The sequence below is a fragment of the Lagopus leucura genome, unplaced genomic scaffold, assembly GCF_019238085.1.
Source record: "Lagopus leucura isolate 7727_CA_CO unplaced genomic scaffold, USGS_WTPT01 Super-Scaffold_797, whole genome shotgun sequence".
NCBI lineage: Eukaryota > Metazoa > Chordata > Aves > Galliformes > Phasianidae > Lagopus > Lagopus leucura.
The window spans coordinates 4,342,234-4,361,119 of record NW_024962259.1 but is presented as its reverse complement, the minus strand read 5'-3'; the positions used below and the strand labels follow the sequence as shown (position 1 = coordinate 4,361,119).

The following is an 18,886-nucleotide window of genomic DNA, read 5'->3' as shown; positions in this document are numbered from 1 at the left end:
ACTAATGGAAGCTGCGCTTTTTATTTTCTGGAGATTATTTTCTTCCACATGAATTTTTAAAGCACGTTTCCCTCCTGCAGCAGAATCCACCCCAGCTCCATGCTGGCAGTGCTGTGCCCGCTCCTGCCTGGTGCTGGGCTGCAGCCATCCCTGCCCCATGCTGTGCCCAGGGGTGGGCTGTGCGCCTGTGTTAGGTGCTGGGGCTTGCTGCAGCTTGCCAGCAGGCAGGGCTGTCTGTAGCAAGCTCTGTGTGTGCAGATGCTCACATCCTAGAGCAGAACGAGGTGCCCTTATCCCCCTGAATATGAAGAAAAAGTCATAAATTTGAGTCCTGAGGTGGATTGGGTGATGCGGTGTGTGTAGTGCTCCAAGCCAAATGCCTCGCGGGTGCCTGGAGCTGAGCTCTGTGCCACAGCTGAATGCCGGTGGGGCGATGATGCTGGCTCTTGGCTGTGTGCCTCCCCTCCACTCCTCACCTCTGCTTCTGCCTCCTTCCCCTCCTCTGCAATGAACTGCTAATGAATGGTGCCCACTGAGGCTGCAGATGTGTGTGCGGGAGCATTGAGGTGCTGAACGAGTGCGTGCTCCTGCCCACAGCATCCAGTTGGAGCTGGATGAACCTTGTATGATTCTATGACTGTTTCTGTGATTGCTGGTGCTGAAGGGGGCCAGCTCTATCCTGGCCCTGGTGGGCTGACATCATCGCGGTGCTCACCCGGGTGTGGGAGCTCTGCATTGCGTGTGCTGGAAAAGTTATTTGTTTTTGGTCTTAGACTTGAAAATCTGAAGCGCGCAAGATGGTCTCTGTCTAATTAAGTACTTAACCTGCAATGAAATATTGTATTTTCTGTTGATATTTTTTATAGAAGCGAAATTTTGGCTCTGTTGCCAAGTGAAACATTGAAGCAGTCCAGTTGGGAACTCGTCATCATATGCAGACTTTGTACACGTCTTTTTTTTTTTAATTTATTTGAAGTTGGATCAGAAGAAGTAGTCCAAACTTTGTAGGTACCTTGAGTCACCCCAGAGCTGTATTCCTTTGCACTCCTATGGAAAGCTATACCCAGCACCAATTAATGCAGACAGCTAATTGGGAAGGGCTCAATCCTCAGTGCCACACATGGCCCCCAAGGATGCTGTCACCACGGTTATTGCCACTGTTGTGGCAACGCTGGAGCTGCAGGGAAGAGAGCCCCAGAATGATGCACCAAAAGCATGGCACGGGTGGCAGTGCAGGGGAAAGGAGGGGACACGGGGTCTCCGTCCCCTGCTCTGCTTTAGCTGCCTGGTTCCTCTGGTGTCCACCCTATCTCGGCCCATAGGGTTAAAATGATGCTGGGTTTGTCCTTGGATTTGTCCTCTGAGCTTTTTGTAGAGCTTGGCAGGGTTTCCTTGGGGGTTTTGAGCTCATAGCCTTCTGTGATTAAAATATCAGGGTGGGAAAGGGGAGGGAGCTGTGCAGATGTGGCTGCAGCCGTGCGCTTCCAGGTCTGCTGGAGCTGATCGTCGCTGCACCACCGCATCCCACCCAGTTCCTTCTCTGCAATTCCCAAGCTGCATCTCTCTGTCTGTAGTGTGCAAAACTCAGGGGCTGAGCTCCATCACTTGTAGGAAGGCAGGGGTGCCCAGGGCTTTGGCTTGGCAGGGTCTGAAGGATGCTGTTGGTGTGAGCATCAGGTAGTGGTGGGTGCAAGGCTGAGCCACGGCGCGGTGAAAACGAATGTGTTTGCTCAGAAATGCCCCACAGCTGCTCCCCCTCTGGAGGTCTCAGCACTGAAGTGCTTGTGGGCCTGACTTGCAGTGTGCAGCCTCAGCCCAGCCCTGCTGCTGCACCGCTTCCTGCCGCCCCTGGGCAGGCACTGAGGGCATCGCTGCATCCATCCTGGTCCGCCTTCCCCTGCCTTCCAGATCTCCTCCTCTCGTTCCTCCCTGCATGGTTGGTGCCAAACCCAGCCGACCAAGCAGAGTCCCTGGCATGGGAGCACTGTGCCACACGCATGGCCACGCAGAGCCCTCTGCCACTCCGTTATTCCTCAGTGTTACATAAATCCACTTTTATACCCAACCTGTGGACGTCACCGGAGCTCTGTCCATACCCATAACATCATTGTTTCCATGGGAACCAGCGTACTTCCAAGGGGGAAAAAGTAGGAGACTAAAAAAAGGACAAAGAAGGAACAAAATAAGACAAATATGTGACATATCCCTACGATGTGTTGGTGTAGGATGTTGTAAAGGTTTCACCGTGACTTGTTTAGGGAGCATTGCATAACGGTTTTTTTGTCTTGGGTAATGCAGCAAATTGGATCAGGAATGGTGTATCCCAAGCATCCTAGTGTGGCTGTTTGGGAGCCCTGCTGTGGGGACGGCTCTGCTTTGTGGCCTCGTGCTTTACGAGTGGGCAGCAATGGGGCTTTGTGCTGCGGATCTTTCCCAAGTGAGCACCGGCGCTCTCTGCATGCTGCATTTCTCAGGGGCGCTGAGGGATCTCCAAGGGACAGTGCATTTAAATATGTGTGTATCTGGGGGTTGTGTGCATCTGCTGTGCACTTCTTAAGGGCTGCTGGGAGAAGCCTTAAGCCGTGGCGCACAAAGGTGGCTTTGGTGCGCGGTGTGAGCTGTAAGTGTTTGTGTTGATTTGCTGTTCAAGCCAACACTGTGCCCAATGGCTCAATGGTCCTCAGGGCTTCCCAATGGGATTGCACAGCTCCTGTCCACGCAGTCCATGCTGTGGGAGGGCCACCTGTCCCGTGCTGTCACCAGAAGGTGCCAAAACAGCGATGGGAGTGGAGGAGGAGCAAGGTTGGGTGTTTCTGCTTGACTTTCCCATCCTCGCCCATGGGGTAAGGAGGAGGAGCAGGGCTGAATTCACGCTGCGAGGCTCTGGCCAGAGATTTGATTCTATTAATTTGTTTTCTAACAAAACGGTCCCCATATCAGTGCCAGCCCCTGAGCTGCCATCCCCCTGGCAGCTCATGGAGGGGAGATGTAGGGCTGTGCTTAAAAGCTCCGGCTCCCGAAGTTTGGGGATTATGCAAGGCACTCAGCTTGCTGCGCTCTTTTATCTTCATTTTCTCCTCTGTAAGCAGTAAGATTTTAAACCCTTTTGGTTACTGGAGAGAAGCTTGACGTACAAATCTAAAAGGCAAAGGAGGAACAATTCTGAAACAGTGAGGGAAATTAGAGCCTTGTCTTTTTTTTTGTTGTTCTTTTTTTTTTTTTTTTTTTACTTTGACAAAACATCTTTTTCATCAAACTCCATCCCTTCTAACAGCAGCATCCTTCCTCTCCCCACTGCCTGCATGGCTGCACTGCTCATTGCTGCCTGGAGCACAGTGCTTTCCCCAGGTGAGGAGAGGCCCCTGGCCCCACTGCAGCATGGGCTGCACAGCCGAGGGGAACTGAAAGGGCAATTGAGGTGATTCTTCCCCTGTTAAAGCAATCCTGCTTTCCTGCACAGGGGTGGGGATGGTGCTGTGCTGTGTTGGGTGCTGGTGGCACTGGGGGGCACTTTGCAGCTTTTTGGAGTGGAATGGTGTTCAAAAAATGAACCAAAGTGCCACAGAATGTGTGGGGCTGTGCAGGAATCGTAGACCCTCTGAGGTTGAAAGGCACCATTAAGATCCCCTCATCCAACCACGAGTCCATCACCAAAGCACAACCCTATGGCCGCCCCGTGGGACGCGATGCTCAGCCCTCCTCGTGCTGTGGGGCACTTGGAGCAGGGAATGGGTTCTTATTTCCACCCATGGTGCAGATTAATTCTGCGAGCACTTTGAGCGTTCTTTACAAACGGCAAATTAATGTTTTAGGATCTTAGTGCTGCCGCTCGCCTCTCCCCCAAAGGCCGGGCCCTGGAAGTCCCATTATGCTCTTGTCAAAGGCTCTATTTCTGGAATTGATGATGTGAATGAAGCCTCAAACTCCGCTCTCATTAACGTCGGCAGCTTATCCCGGTGTCGCTCCTAAGCTGTTGGGATCGCTGGCACTGCAGGGGAAGGCTGTCACATTTCAACCCAGTTCTCGCATTGCATTTGCACAAAATTTTCCAGGCTTCATCCGTGCTTTCTGCACGTTTGTCCAACAGCCTCCTGTGCCCCATAGGCCATGCAGAGCACGGTGATGCCCGGCGCCATCCCCGAGCTGAGCAGGCGGCTGCCACCCTCCAGCAAGGCCCTTTAATTCATTGCTGCAGAATTTAATCCCAACTTCTGCAACCAAATCACAGCAAACATAATGCAATATCTTCCTCCGTTGATTACATTAAGCAGGAGAGCTCCGGCTAATTGAATCTCGGGCTCTTGCCTCTTAATTACCAAGGGTTGTGCTTGGCCGTGCTGTGCAGGTGCAGCGTGGGGCCGGAGGGCGTTTGCTGGGGGCGAAGGTTCCGTTCCAGCAAGAAATTGACTTCTGGGCATTTACATTCTCATATGCTTTTTGTTGTTCTAAATTCTAAGAGGGAAGTGATGGCAAAAGTGCTGGCTATGTCACTGTGGCAGAAGCAGAGCGCTGCTGCTCGTGGTGGAACGGTGGGGTTCTGGGTGTGTGGTGGTGGGGTGGGTGACCCTGGGGTGGGGGCTCGGGCATCCCGTGGCATGCAGAGGGCTGCAGTGACTGCATCGTGTGTATGGGGTGTGGGTCGTTTCTGAGCACCGCCTGGAGGGGCTGAGGGGCCCAGGAACGTGGTGTGGTGGCCTAGGGATGTGAGGTGGTGGCCCAGAACCATCGCCCGGTGCTGTCGATGCGGAGCTCCCCAGCCCAGGTCCCCGCAGGGCTTTGCCCCCTCACTGCCAGTGCAGCATCCGGCACGGCACCTCTTGCTAATTGAAGTTTGCTTTGTCAGCCCCTGGGCTCGAACAACGGCGGTACAAAGCCGGAGCCATCAGCACTTTGTGCAGCTCTGGAAATCCCATTAGCAGAAGAAAGAGCTTAACATTTCATTCAGCTGGAAAAAAAAAAAAAACAAAACACACACACACAAAAAAAAAACAAAACGAAAAAACCCCCAACCTTCTGATCCCTCAGCTGCACGTTAACACTTGCCCTGTTCTCCCTTCCCTCTCCCATCCTGGGGACATTAAATCAGGAGCTAGTGTTACATTGGGCCGAAATACACTTGCCAGAGGCAGTGACGTTCTGATAAGTGCCTTTGCATCAAAGCTGGGAGAAATAAATGCCGTCAGCAATTAGAGCCCCGGCACGCTCCGCAGGCGGTGTGCCCGGGATGCTTGTTCGGGGCCGGGCTGGGTGGCACAGCGGTGGATGTGGGACTGCCCTGGGCTCACACGCGGGCTGTGGCGGCGCGAGGAGGGCTGAGCTCCCCGCAGGAACGCGGCGTGCCAGAGCTCCATCTGCCCGTCTGGCTCTCCAGGCTCCCGTCCGACCCCGTGGGCTCTGCTGAGCCTCCTCGCTTCCGTGCCGAGCATCTCGCGCAGCCCTTGTCAGACGCTCTCTCATTCTGTCACCAATTTGGGATCTTGCTGTTTGGTGGGTTTTTAATTCCTCCTTTTCTCGAAGGCTGGGCAGAGCTGGGGGTGCTGGCGGATGCGTTTTGAGCTCCCTGAGCCGGGAATGCTGCCTTAGCATCCTGCGAGCCCGTGGCGGTGCCCCTGCAGGGCTATATTTGGGATAAACATCCCGGCCCATCGCCGCAACCTGGCAGTCGGAATTTCTCTTCCAATAGCTTGTAAACATTCCTCCAGATTAAACGACCCAGATTGCCAGCACCCGGCGGTGACTCAGCCCCGTGTGATTGCGCAGGAGTTCGCACGGGGTCATCCTGCGGCCTCACCCCTTGGGCAGTGCGGGCTCCTGTGTGCCGAGGTGCCTCTGCTGCACCCAGCCCTGCCCCAGGGCTGGGAATTCCCTGCTGGCACACCGTGCCGGCTGCCGGGGCTCTGGGGCTGTGCGCCTTCGCTCTGTGCTTCTACATCTTACTGCCCTTGGTGGTCTGGATGGACGCACGCGCTCAGCACACGCTCTGCAGCAATGCAGGTCGCTGTGCCCAGGATAGCAGGGATGCACGCAGCCCATCCCGGCGGCACAGCCCCAGCTGTGCTCCGAGTGCAGGGCTGGGCGCTGCTGGGGCCCTCGCCTGTTAGCTTAATGGCTTTGACAGCCTTAATTTGGGCTGGGAATGAGTGGTTCAATCGCTGACTTCAGGGGAACGCCCCTGGGATAAGCTGTGACATAGTTAATAGAAAATTGTAATGTTGTTAAAGTGCTTTTCTGTAAAATGTCAAGAGAAGAAATTAATGGTGTGGGGTTTTATTTCTTTTTTTATTTTTTCCCCCCGAAAAGTTTATATCATTCTTTTAATTTAATTTTTTAATCCATCATATCAGCAGCGAGCGCTCCTGCCACGCATCTTTGATTTTATAGCGTTTCCACATTTGCAGTAGCCTCTGCTGTCACCGTGGGGAAAATAAGCCATCGGTTGGCATTCGGGATCCCAAATAGCAAAGCAAGGGAACGTGGCTGCAAGCAGCACCCTGCTGGGAAGGCGAGGAGCAGGCATTGGTTCAGCACTGACTGCTCCTGTCTGCGCATTGCAACTTCTGCGCGCCAGGTACCAACGGAAGGCAGGGCAGGAGGGGCAAGGAAACACATCAGAGAAGGGAAGGCGTGCTTAAGTTTGAGTCATTTTATGATAGACGTATGGCACTTAGTGCTTGTGCCGCCAATGGGGGGGTGGTTTTTGGGGTGTCACAGGTGGCACACAGCACCCCGGGACGCTTCGCCCTCTGCCATTCCCTATCTATCACAGTGGGGATAAAACCAGGACTGCGGTGCGGAGTGCCGGGCTGAGGGATGCGGGTGCTCAGTGCTGTGCTTCCTTGACCCCTCACGCAGCTGGTTTGAGCGTGTGAGCATGCTGGTGATCCTGCTCAACTGTGTGACGCTGGGCATGTTCCACCCCTGCGAGGACATCGCCTGCGACTCCCCGCGCTGCCGCATCCTGCAGGTACTGAGCTGCGCCGTGCAAGCGCTGTGCCTGCACTCGGGTTGGTGCCGGCTGCCCCTCATCCCTGCTCTGTATCTTTTGCAGAGCTTTGATGACTTCATCTTTGCCTTCTTCGCCGTGGAGATGATAGTCAAGATGATCGCGCTGGGGATCTTTGGGAAGAAATGCTACCTGGGAGACACGTGGAACCGCCTGGACTTCTTCATTGTCATTGCAGGGTGAGCCGGGCGAGCGCATCCTTTGGAGCCGGAGGGGCAGGGGCTGCAGTGTGGCTGCTACGTGGGGGTGAGTGCCAGGGGATGGGCACAGCAGTTCCCATCCATCCCGGCACCCTGCAGTCGCTCGGTTGGAGGAGCCAACCAAGCCGCAGCTGCAGCGATCTCCATCCCGCTCATGTCCCATGCTCGTGGTTTGGGTTCCGTGCAGTCTGCCCAAGGGAGGCCAGCATTTCGTTTGAAGCACAGAGCTGCCTTCCTGCAAGGTTACTTCAATGAGATGTGCGTGATTGTCCTCCGTGTTGTTTTTGAGGGAGAGCGACCAAGTTTGCCTGTTGGAGCGGTTTCCTTTCTGAGGCACCTGGTTTGAGTTAGGGCTCCTCCAGCAGCCGAGAACCTCCTGGCTGGGGCTGGGAATCCACATGAAAAGTGCCTGGCCCCCAGCCAGGGCGCTGAGCTGCTTTGGCTCTGGAGCTGCCCACCAGCCTTCCTTCCTCCGAGAGCCCAGAGTTACCTTGGGGAAATTGGCATTTTCCCCTTTTGATAGAGCTGTGGATCAAATTGACTGCATTTTCCTGGAAAGGGTCCCCCACCCTGGAACGTTTCCCATCAGAGGGTGTCAGCAGACGTCTGCTTGTGGCCCAGCAGCCCCTCGCTGGGAGCTGGGGACACTGCAGCACGGCCCAGTACCACCAGTACAGAGGTGTGGGGACTCCCAGTGCCTCCCTGGGGACTCACTGCTGCAGGGGCCACGAGATTTCAGTTTCTTCTTTATCTCTTTTTCTGGCCTCCTGCCTGGTCAGCTCTGCCTCTCGCTAAACGATCAGCCTTTGCTTTGTGTGTGTGGACTGTTCCCATCTGGGCCCTGCCAGGAGCAGTTCAGCTGACCGAGGATCGAACGGCTGAAGGCTGCTGCTCCCACTGCTCCGCCCCACCTCCCCCCTCCTCCTGCCCCAGCCGCGCTGCTGCCCTGGGGGCCGTCGCTGTCGGCGCTGTGCCGCGTGCTGGGATAGCTGTGTGAATGGGAAAAGACACCTTGTGGACAGGACCGAGGGGGTCAGGTCCCAGCCAAGTGAAGTCAGGGGAAGCAGTGCTCAGACCGTTCCTTGGGGGAGAACTGGGGAATATTCCAGAGCTGAGCTGTAGAGGAGGGTGTGCACCAGAGTGATGTTCCAGTGCCAGAAACCCTGTAAAGAGAGCGGTGTCCTTACTGCGGTCTTACATGAAGGCTTCAGGCAGTCCTTTGCCCATCAGAGCCTGCCCTAAATCTCCTCCAGCCCCAGGCATCCTGGAAATAAGACGAGGCAAAGCAGCAGACCCACTTCTGCATTGCTTTCTCACCGTGGGCAGAGCTCCTGCAGAGACCCCTGGTGAATGCACCTGGCTTCCAAAAAGAAAGAAAAACTTAAAATGAAAAAGGTGACATTTCATCTTCCTCCTTGAGAGCCCCTGGCCCTGTTGAGGCTGTGGTGCAGAAGCCTTTCCTTGTATGTTGGCCCAGGAGGTGCTGGGTGAGCAGCGCTGGCTGTGCTATGCCACTGAGTGCTGTTCAGCTCTGTTAAACTGCCCAGAGCCATCTCATGAGCTCATGGAGAATAAATGACTTCTTTGTGACAATGTAATGCAATTAGAACTAATTGCAGAGAGTGTGATGTCTGCACCATATCTCTGTAATTACAGGGAAACTTGCTGCAGATGAGCAGAGCGCTGTGTTATCAAAACTCAGCAAAACGTGGTTTTGGCTGTGGGTTATGGGGAAAAGGGGAAAAAATGTGGCACACCACCCTGTTATGTTCTGTTATGGTGAAGGAGAGAGTTTGAGGAGTGTGCATTTGCAAGGAGCACCTGAAGGTCACCAGACTCTGTTTGGTGTCTGCATTTCTGCATTCCTACTTGTTGGGGGCTGTGCTCCATCACCTCTTGGAGCTGTGCTCCATCCATGCCCTGTCAGAGCGGCGTGGCTCTGCCGCAGCTCTGCGCTCCAGCACTGTTTGGTGGAGTGTCTGTTTGTGCTGCACTCGCTGTAATGGGGACAGCCCTCTTAAGGTACTTTCTTCCCAAGTTAAACACTTGAAATGCTTTGCTTGCAGCTGAGAAGAAGCAGGGCTTGGCAGCCTCTTCTGAGCAGACATCTCTTCTTTCTCCCATTGCTGCCCCAATGCTTCTGGTTTGGTCTGCAGTGCTTCCTGCCCGCTCTGCCTCGCATTGCCTGCACTGCAGAGCACAGCACAGACCCCTGCCTGGCCTGGGCTGCGCTGAGCACAGAGGAGCTCTCTCAGGCCGTATGTAAAAGATGTGCTATAGTTAATGCACATCAGGAACAAAACTTACTCTTTTATGTTTGTTTCTAATGAAAACACAAAAGGAGAGAGCGACCAACGCACAGGACGAGTGGGATGTTTGACCTGCTCCTGTGGGAGCAGCGCTGCGGTCTGGTTGGGGGGCAGTGGCTGCTGTTCTCAGTGAGTTCTCAAGGTGCTCAGAGTGGGATTTCAGTTTTCTCTTCCCATGCTTTGTCCCTGAGAGCAGTTGTTCACAGCCTCTTGAACTGCCGAAAAGCGATGACAAGAGAAAGGCGTGATGGTGAAGCAGGGGCTGTTTGTCTGTAGGAGCTCCTGTAGAAGCCTGCTAAGAAGACATGACCAGGTTTTTGCTTTTCCATCCCCACTGTGTTTGCACACCCATCACCCACAGCGCAGCCTCGAGCTGTGCTCTGCCTGCAGCTCTGCAGCTCTGACCTCGGCACTGGCAGGCAGGAGCAGCCTGAGCTGTGGCCATGGCACAGAGCTCAGCTCCATCCTCTGCTGTCTGAAGACAGCCCTCAGCCAGGCTCAAAAAGCAATGCCTGTGCAGGCCAGAAGAAAATGTCCCCGTGGCTTTTTGAAGGTGTGACACCACAAAACATTTCCCTCTGTCTTTTCCATGGGTTAATATTGCCCACCGATCACTGTGCTTTGTAGATAGCGGCGGCTCTCTGCCCGCTCTGGGGATGCTGTGCTGTGTAGCTCAGTGTGTGCAGTGGCTGTCACCCGCTCTTGTCACCTGGCTCCTGTCGCCAGCTGTGTCCCGTCCCAGCTGGGGGGCAGCTCAGAGCCCTCTGCATCTCCTCTAAATGAGAGGAAGCCCAGAGCTGTCCCCGAGCAGGGCAGCAATGAGTTGTCCCTCGTACAACTTGTCTGCCTATCTGTCTGTATGTCCGTCTGTCTGTCCCTGGAGCCTTCCCTCTGGGAGCAGCACAAAGGTTCCACCGGTGCCTTAGAGCATCGCTCAGCACTCCGGGTGTGTCTGGCTGTGCAGATGCTCTCTGTGTTCTTCGGAAGTCCTAAATGCTCTGCTTTCTCTCTGAGACACTCCGGCAGCTGAGGCTCAGCACTTGGTACAGAGCTGTTTCTATTGAGCACCAAGCATTTTTCTGCACCTTGAGTTTCCCTGGGCACTTGTCTGTGTGGAGCTGTGACTGTGCCGTCACATTGGAGCAGAGATGACATTTGGGCTTTCTGCACGGCGGATTTTCCGAGCGGGGATGTGATGTGCTGGTAACTGCACCTGTCACCTCACGGCGCAGTGACATCCCCACGTCCCCTGCCTGGATACTGGGACAGAGTTGGTCCCTCCTGTGCATGGCTGTGCCCTGTGGGCAGGGAATCCTGTGCCATGGGGCTGGGGGAGCTGCGCCTGTCTGGCTGTGCGAAATGCAGGAGGAGAGGTGAGCTGCATCGATGCATGGGATGGGCAAACACCAGCCACAAAGAGCAGCTGTAGCAGCAGCTGAGAAGGCACTGCTGTGTAAGAGCTAACGTGTAGGCTCATCCTGAATACTCTGAGGCTGAAATGAGGCTCTGGACATCAAAACTGGAGGGAGGGAACCACCCAACCATCTTGGAACTGGAACTTGATAATTTTGGGATTGGATGAGTGTCCTGTGACTGCCTGGGCAGCAGGAGCCCATGTGCTGCTGTGTGTTCCTGGCTGCACCTCATTGCAGTGTTCTCTGCACAGCTCCTGGGGGGCTCTGCGGGATCCTGGTGTTGCAGGGATGGGACACGGCTGGCTATGAGCATAGGGATGGTGTGCAGCAGCAGGCAGCCCTGGGCAGAGTCATGCTGTGGTGTCCTGAGCTGTGCACTGCAAAAAAGCAGTCGTCGTAAGCTCTGCAGTGAGTATGCAGAGAGTTTCTGTCCTGGATCCTGTGCAAAAGCAGGCAGAGTGGGAGGGAGAGGAGAACAGTGCACCTGTGTGAGCTGGTGTGGGGCGTCCTCACTCATTGACTTTATCCTGATATGCAGATAACCCTTAATTAATTCCTCTGGCACACTTTCCCGATGGGAGCAAAGCCCTCAGTGAGGAGCAGGCACACGGTGCTGGGGTGATGATGTTTGTGCTGCTCCCTCTGACCACCCCGCTGTGCTTTGCAGGATGTTGGAGTACTCGCTGGACCTGCAGAACGTCAGCTTCTCAGCGGTGCGCACTGTCCGCGTCCTGCGGCCGCTCCGGGCCATTAACAGAGTCCCCAGTAAGTTGGGCTTTGCTCCTCCGGGGATGCAAACTCTTTGTATGTACACCCTGCGGGTGGAAGAACAGACACGGATGCTTCCAACCTTCTGTTGTAGCTGTATCAGCTCCCTGTCCCTCCAACTGGGGATGGTCTGTGATTCTAAATGCTTGCCCTCTAGAAATGGTCTCTTTTCTGTCCTAAGAACGGGGCTGCTGGAGCTGGGGGTGTCCCTGTTCATTGCAGGGAGTGGAACCAGGTGGCTTTAGAGGTCCTCCCAATTCAGACCATCCTATGACTCTATGAACTGAGGTTCCCTGAACTCACCCCGTGCATAGATGAGAGCAGATTGGTGTCACTTCTGTCCCTCCATACTGGAGGTGCCAGCACTCCATTTCTTTCTCTGGCCCTAACTCGTTGCTTAACCCAGATTCTGCTGCTCTTTCAATCAGTGCAGCACCTCCAGACTCCTGATAGCAATGTTTTCTCCCAGCTGCTGCGCTGATGGATGGCTGAATCATCTGCCACTGTCTAACTGGGGATGTAATGCACTTAATGCATTTTCACATCCCAGGCAGTCTGTCTTGGCTTCTGTGCTGCTGCGAAGGGATGGAAGTATAAGGTGGGAGCAGGGGGAAGAGAGTCTTATATGATGATAAATGCAGTAACCACAGAAAGTCGTTTCAGTTAATTAGGAGCTGCGTGTGGTGGTTGCTCCCCAGTAGAGAAGGAGAAGGGAAACGTGATAGAGGAGATGACAGCAGCAGGAAGCGAGGAAAAAGTCTGAAGTATCAAAGCAAAGGGTGCAACAGTGAGACTTTCCTTAAATGAGAATCAATATTAGTGAGTGAGAGAATGCAGAAGATGGGAAAGAAGGAGAGAGATGAGCTGAATATTACAGAGATGTCAGATGAAATCAATTTTTTTGTGTGTAAATGTCAAGTCGGAGTCACCATCAATTTGTCTTTGCTACAGAACTGGCTGTTCCTGAACTTGTGAGAATAAACTGCTCGTGTTTTGAGGAAGAGAGAGGATTTAGCGTGGATGAGGGGAATTAGGAAGGGAATTTTAATATATCCCAAATGTGGAAAGAAATACAGACGAGCAAGGGCATGTCAGAATGGGATCTGGGGAAATTGGCAATTGGTGGAAACTTCCAGAGAACCTGGGGCGGGAGATGAAGGGTAGCAGAGAGAGGGGGAGGTAGGTTGGATGCCCAGGAGTGGGGCTGGGAGGGGTGGGGGCTTCGGTGGGGTTTGGGACCGCAGGGACTGCGGTGGAGAGGGCGAGGAGAGCGGGGGCCATGGGTGGAACAGGGGGGGGATGTCCCTCTTGGATGACCGCTCCCTTCGCCACAGGTATGCGCATCCTGGTGACGCTGCTGCTGGACACGCTGCCCATGCTGGGGAACGTCCTCCTGCTCTGCTTCTTCGTCTTCTTCATCTTCGGCATCGTGGGGGTCCAGCTGTGGGCAGGATTGCTCAGGAATCGCTGCTTCCTCCCTGAGAACTTCAGCATGTGAGTCCGTGGCATCGTCCATCGATAAGCCCATCCCTCTGCGTGATCCCCGCTCCCAAATGCCACCACGTCGCCAGCACAGCTTGCTGTGACAATTTGCCATTTGTGTCCTGCCGAGCTGCCCTTAGCCCTTGGCTGGTGCTGGGGAAGCTGTGTGATTGATAAGAGCCTCCGAAGGACCGCCAGGACAAAGAGCTCAGGCTTTGTAAATGCAGCATATCATTAACTGTGACCTTTTCTGCATTTGTCAAGGCGCTGAGATCTGAACCCTGCTCAGCAGCTGGTGGTGTTTGTTGGTGTGGCATTTGCTGTCTCACCGACACCCTCGGGGAGGCTGATGGAGCTGGTCATACATTTAGCAAAGCTGCTCAGTGTGAGTGCATTGCTCCAAACATGCTCCTCAGAGCTGACCCTATAAACCCCAAATCTCTGCCTTGCACACAGCGGGGCTTGAAGCTGGCATGGGGCACCTCTTATCCTCTCTGTGCATCCCCAAAATGAGCAGCAGCCCTCTTGCAGGCTGTGCCCTATCAGGACAGCCAAGAGAGTCATGTCCTGCAAAGCAAACAGCAGCAAATCTGAGTGGCTCTGCTCTTTGAATAACTACAACTAAGTGATGGGTTTGGGTGCTGGTTAATTGAGCCAGAATTCCAGGGGTTTAGATGAGCTTTGAACAGCATTAAAGGCAATTCTGCAGGAATTAACGGGGCTGAACCAGGCTTCAAAGTGTCTTTGCAAGCTTTAGTGGGAGTCCTGGTGGCATTAAGGAGATGGATCCTTGCTCGGCAGGCAGCGAGCTTTGGGCCAGCTGTGGGTTATTCTATATCCCTAAAGGGTTTTTGCCATGCTTGCTATGGTGAGGCCACCCTTGGAGGGAATTTACAGCTTACCTATGGCTGAACAGGCACTGGGAAGGCACTGCTTTAGGAACCTGGGAGGTCCTTGCATGTGGATGTCCTCACGCTGTGCTCAGCATCTCCAGGAGGATGGGAGATACAGGAGCTTACGGTGACTGATTCCCATGTTAATGCAGCAGGGATGTTTCAGAGCAGCCCTGCCGGGCTAAGCCCTGCTCTCAGTGCCCCCAGTCACAGCATAGCACTTCCAGATGTAAGGAATCTCCACAACACCAGCCCTTCAAAATGCAGAATAAAAGACGTTGGAATGTACAGCTGCTACCGCTGTCACCATGCCAGGCTGCCTGCACCCGCTGTACACACCTCAGCCCTTCTGTCCACTTGCAGCCCCTACACAGTGGATCTGGAGCGGTACTACCAGACCGAGAATGAGGATGAGAACCCCTTCATCTGCTCCCAACCCCGCGAGAATGGGATGCGCTACTGCCGGAGCATCCCGACGCGCAGGGAGGAGGGCCTGGAGTGCACCCTGGATTACTACGCCTACAACGACACCACCAACACGTCCTGTGTCAACTGGAACCAGTATTACACCAACTGCTCTGCCGGGGAGCACAACCCCTTCAAGGGCGCTATCAACTTTGATAACATCGGCTATGCCTGGATTGCAATATTTCAGGTGAGCTGGCATGGAAACCGTCCTGTGGGGCAGGGGTTGTTCCTCCCCACGTGTTATGGGGCTGTGTGACCACACTGCTGAGGCTGTACATGTAAAGTAGTAGTGTAAATGTGCTGGAAATGGCAGGGAGACGGCGTGGTGCTTGCTCAGATGCCTCCGTGGATAAAAGCTTGGTCCTAGAGCTGTGGGTGCAGGAGGACTGTGCTCTTCTTTCTGCACTGTGCTGTAGTTGTCTTTAAGTCCATCTGGAAAAGAAGGGCTGAACGCAGCCCTTGCAACACGGGATTGGTCTGAATGGGAGATGTTTTTGGTTCCTTGGTGTCTGGCACTGCTCTGGGACCAGCTATGGGTCCAGCAGTGCCATTGCCTGCTCCCTTGGGGTTGTGATCAGCTGTGATGGGTTTGTCTTCCCCCTCTGCCTCACCAGGTCATCACACTGGAGGGCTGGGTGGACATCATGTACTTCGTCATGGATGCACACTCCTTCTACAACTTCATCTACTTCATCCTGCTGATCATCGTGAGTGGCCTCGTGGGGACGTGCAGTTGTGGAGTGGCCCAGAGGGGCAGGCAGAGAGCACAGTGAATGTAAAGGCTGCTCTCACGTGGGAGAGGTAGAAAACATGAAGGAAAGATGGTCTTAAACTGTGGTAGATACACTTGCTGTTGCTTCTAACACCTCTCTCTTTGTCCTCCACGCTCCCAACCCCATAGTTGCCTCCTTGAATTTAAGTTTAAAATAGGCAAATTCCCCCCATCCTGTTTTCAGATCTGGAAGGGGGGAGGTTGGTCAGGAGCTCCCCCATATCCAAGAAGCCCAACAGGCGCAGAAGGGACATTTAGGAGAGGCAGCCCCAAACATCAGAGCACAGGCTGAGAAAGGAGGAAAGGATTCTGCCCACAGTGCACCCACAGCACAGTGTCACTGCACCCATTCACAGCAGAGCCTGCAAAGAGCTCTGAGGGGTGGGCTCTGTGATGGGCTGCGAACAGCAATGTCTGCTGTGATGGGGAGCTCGTTGTCTAGACTCCCTTCAGCATCAGGAGAGAAAAATAGGTGCTTTAGGAGGTGATTCATCTGCTCCTAAGGTAGACATTCAAAATAAATTAGATGCATTGCAGACTTGATGCGCCTATTTCTCTCCCAACTCTAAAGGATCATTAGGTGCCTCACTCAGATGTGTTGAGTGAAGCTGAGATAAGTGAGATGAGTCCCTCCCTTCCTGTCTAATTGGCCCAAATCCAGCAAAATAGCTGAACCTCCACTGAGCCATTGGAGGGGTTTCTGATCCTCATCAGACCCTGATGAGAAGGCTGTTTTGTCTACAGCGCTTTTTGTGGTTCATCTGTTAGCTTCACCCCAAAATGAAGGAGTCCCTCACTCTCTGCATTCCCATAAGGACGGAGAGGAAGGGAAGCATTGCTTTCCTGGGTGCTGAGCAGTAATGGTGGTGGTGTGTGAGAGCCCATTAGTACATCAGAAATGCTTTGCGGTCCAGGCTGGCATCTGCAGAAAGCAGGACCTGGTGGGAGCCAGCCTGGAACTGGGATCTCCGAGCTGTGGATGCAGCCTGCTGAAGCCCCTTGCATAACAGTAACCTGCAAATCCCGTTAGCAGGGGAAAGGGATCTGCTCACAAGCTACCCACACGCTGCCAGAAAAAACGCTCCTATCAGGAAGGCTCAGCACATTCATCGTAATGCCACTAATTGCAATAATTACAACTGCCGTCTGCGGAGAGAGAAAAACACCCTCTTAAAAGAGCAAAAGCTTTTTGTCAAAATAATCTCCTCCTGCCTTTGATCTCTGACGTCTTCCACGGAGTCCTGGCGTGAGAGTCCTGGGGGTCGGGGCCCTTACTGGGGTCCGTGTTCCTGGTGACGTGGGACCAGGCAGGGCTGCGGGGTGGGAATGGCCGGGGCTGATGGCTCCCATCCCCGTAGGTGGGCTCCTTCTTCATGATCAACCTCTGCCTGGTGGTGATAGCCACACAGTTCTCCGAGACGAAGCAGCGCGAGAGCCAGCTGATGAAGGAGCAGCGGGTGCGCTACCTGTCCAACGCCAGCACACTGGCCAGCTTCTCGGAGCCGGGCAGCTGCTACGACGAGCTCCTCAAGTACCTGGTGTACATCGCCCGGAAGGGCAGCAAGCAGCTGGTGGAGCTCTACCGGGTGGCGGGTGTGAGGATGGGCTTCCTGGCCAGCCCTGCCAGCAAAACGGGGGCTGAGCGGCACGCTGGCAAGCGTCGCTCCAGGAGGAGGAGGTCCTCGGTGCACCACCTCATCCACCACCACCACCACCACCACCACCACTACCACCTGGGCAATGGCAACCTGCGGGCGCCCCACGCCAGCCCGGAGATCAGCGACGTGGACACCGGCTCTCTCCACAACGGGACCAACCGGCTGATGCTTCCCCCATCGGCCCCAAACCCCCACGTGGCTCCCACCGCCACGGCCAGCGGCACTGAATCCGTCCATAGCATCTACCACGCCGACTGCCACGTGGAGCCGGTGCGCTGCCGGGCAGCCCTCCCACAGCCGAGCCCAGAGGACGTCCCCAGGAGCGCGGTGATGGGCAGCAAGGTGTACCCCACGGTGCACCCCAGCACCTCCCATGAGGTGCGGAAGGAGAAGAGCCTGGGGGAGGCGGCAGCGGGGGCTGGCAGCAGCACGCTGAGTGGGCTGAACATCCCGCCTGGGCCCTACAGCACCATGCACAAGCTGCTGGAGACGCAGAGCACGGGTGAGTGCGGGGCTGGGGTCAGCACGGGGCCGTGGAGCAGAAATGGGAGCTCCCTCCTCATTCTTTTCTCTTTCCATTATACCTTTCCAGGGTTCCTTTCAGTCCACGTTACAGATAAAGGGGATGGATTTCGAGGTGAGGCCAATGGGAATCTTCCAACCAACCCAATGCATCTCAGCCCAAACCAGGAGGGAGGTTTCAACCAATCCAAGGGAAATGATTGTTTGTAATGAACCCATTCTCTTTCTCTTCCCAATCTCCTCCCAGTATGCTGTTTTTCCTGTGATCAGAGGGGTCTGCTCCCCACATCCCTGTGTTCCCCACATCCTTTCACTCCCCAGCTCAGAAAGACTGAAGTGGCATCAGGAACGAAGTGCAGCTTTCCCAAAGCCGGGGTTTGACACCTTTCCTGCAAGGTGCTCATTCCCCTTCCACATCTTGAGCTTTCTGAGCATGAGCCAAATGAGCTCAAATGCATTTAGCCTCCAAGAAGTGTTTCCAGGCCAGGCTTTCTCAGGCAGCCAATGCCATCCCCAGCCACCGCTGTGACCTTGAGCACTGCAGGATTTGGCCTTTCCAGGCAGGATGTGTACAGGGAAAGCCACATCTCATCATCCCAGAGCCCATCCTCAGATCTGGGCTCTGAGCTGCTACAGCTCTGTGTTTGCGTTGGTGCTGCTGCATGGATTTCTGCAGCTGGTGCTGGGGAGAAAATCCCACTGCTGCCGTCATCCCAGGAGCCACCTGGCAGCTGGGAGCGGGGGGAAGCTGGGAATTTTGGAGCATCTGCAACCAGTGGGAGCAGGAAGGGAGTTCTGCTGGTGGCGAAGCTCCTGCTAATTGTAGCACCGGGTGCCAGGGCTGTGGGAGATGATTGCTTTCTGCAGCCTCTCATGGCCCGTTGTATTGAGCACAACATTTTGCTGTCACTGTGCATAGGGAATTGCTCCTGTCCTGGCTAATGGGCTGCCCTCTCCTAAACGTTGGCATTGCAGGTCCCTGCCCAAGCTCCTGCAAGATTGCCAGCCCCTGCACCAAGCTGGACGGCAGCTCCCGCAGCCCCGAGAGCTGCCCCTACTGCCTGAAGGCATTGGCCAACGAGGCCGAGCAGACAGACAACGAGACAGACTCGGACAGCGAGGGTGTGTACGAGTTCACACAGGATGCCCACTACAGCGACCAGCGGGACCCACAGCGCGGCCGAGCCTGGGCCAGGAGCAGCAGCCGGGTGCTGGCCTTCTGGCGTGTGGTGTGCGAGACCTTCCGGAAAATCGTGGACAGCAAATATTTCGGCCGTGGAATCATGGTGGCCATCCTCATCAACACGCTCAGCATGGGCATCGAGTACCACGAGCAGGTGAGCTGGCTGCCCTCTCCCCATCCTGCATCCTTCATCCCACGTCCCAGGGATGCTTG

The 18,886-nt window shown here is 54.8% G+C and overlaps 1 protein-coding gene across 1 annotated transcript in view; it reads left to right on the top strand.

Moving 5' to 3' along the window:
• The window catches only part of CACNA1G (calcium voltage-gated channel subunit alpha1 G), a 107,564-nt gene that overhangs the window by 17,227 nt on the left and 71,451 nt on the right, over positions 1-18,886 (top strand). Inside the window, exons 2-10 of the mRNA XM_042865132.1 lie at positions 6,853-6,964; positions 7,049-7,182; positions 11,595-11,692; positions 13,030-13,189; positions 14,434-14,725; positions 15,153-15,245; positions 16,669-17,470; positions 17,561-17,605; positions 18,466-18,827. Coding sequence (XP_042721066.1) covers positions 6,853-6,964; positions 7,049-7,182; positions 11,595-11,692; positions 13,030-13,189; positions 14,434-14,725; positions 15,153-15,245; positions 16,669-17,470; positions 17,561-17,605; positions 18,466-18,827 — 2,098 coding nt within the window. The remainder of the gene's footprint in view (positions 1-6,852; positions 6,965-7,048; positions 7,183-11,594; positions 11,693-13,029; positions 13,190-14,433; positions 14,726-15,152; positions 15,246-16,668; positions 17,471-17,560; positions 17,606-18,465; positions 18,828-18,886) is intronic.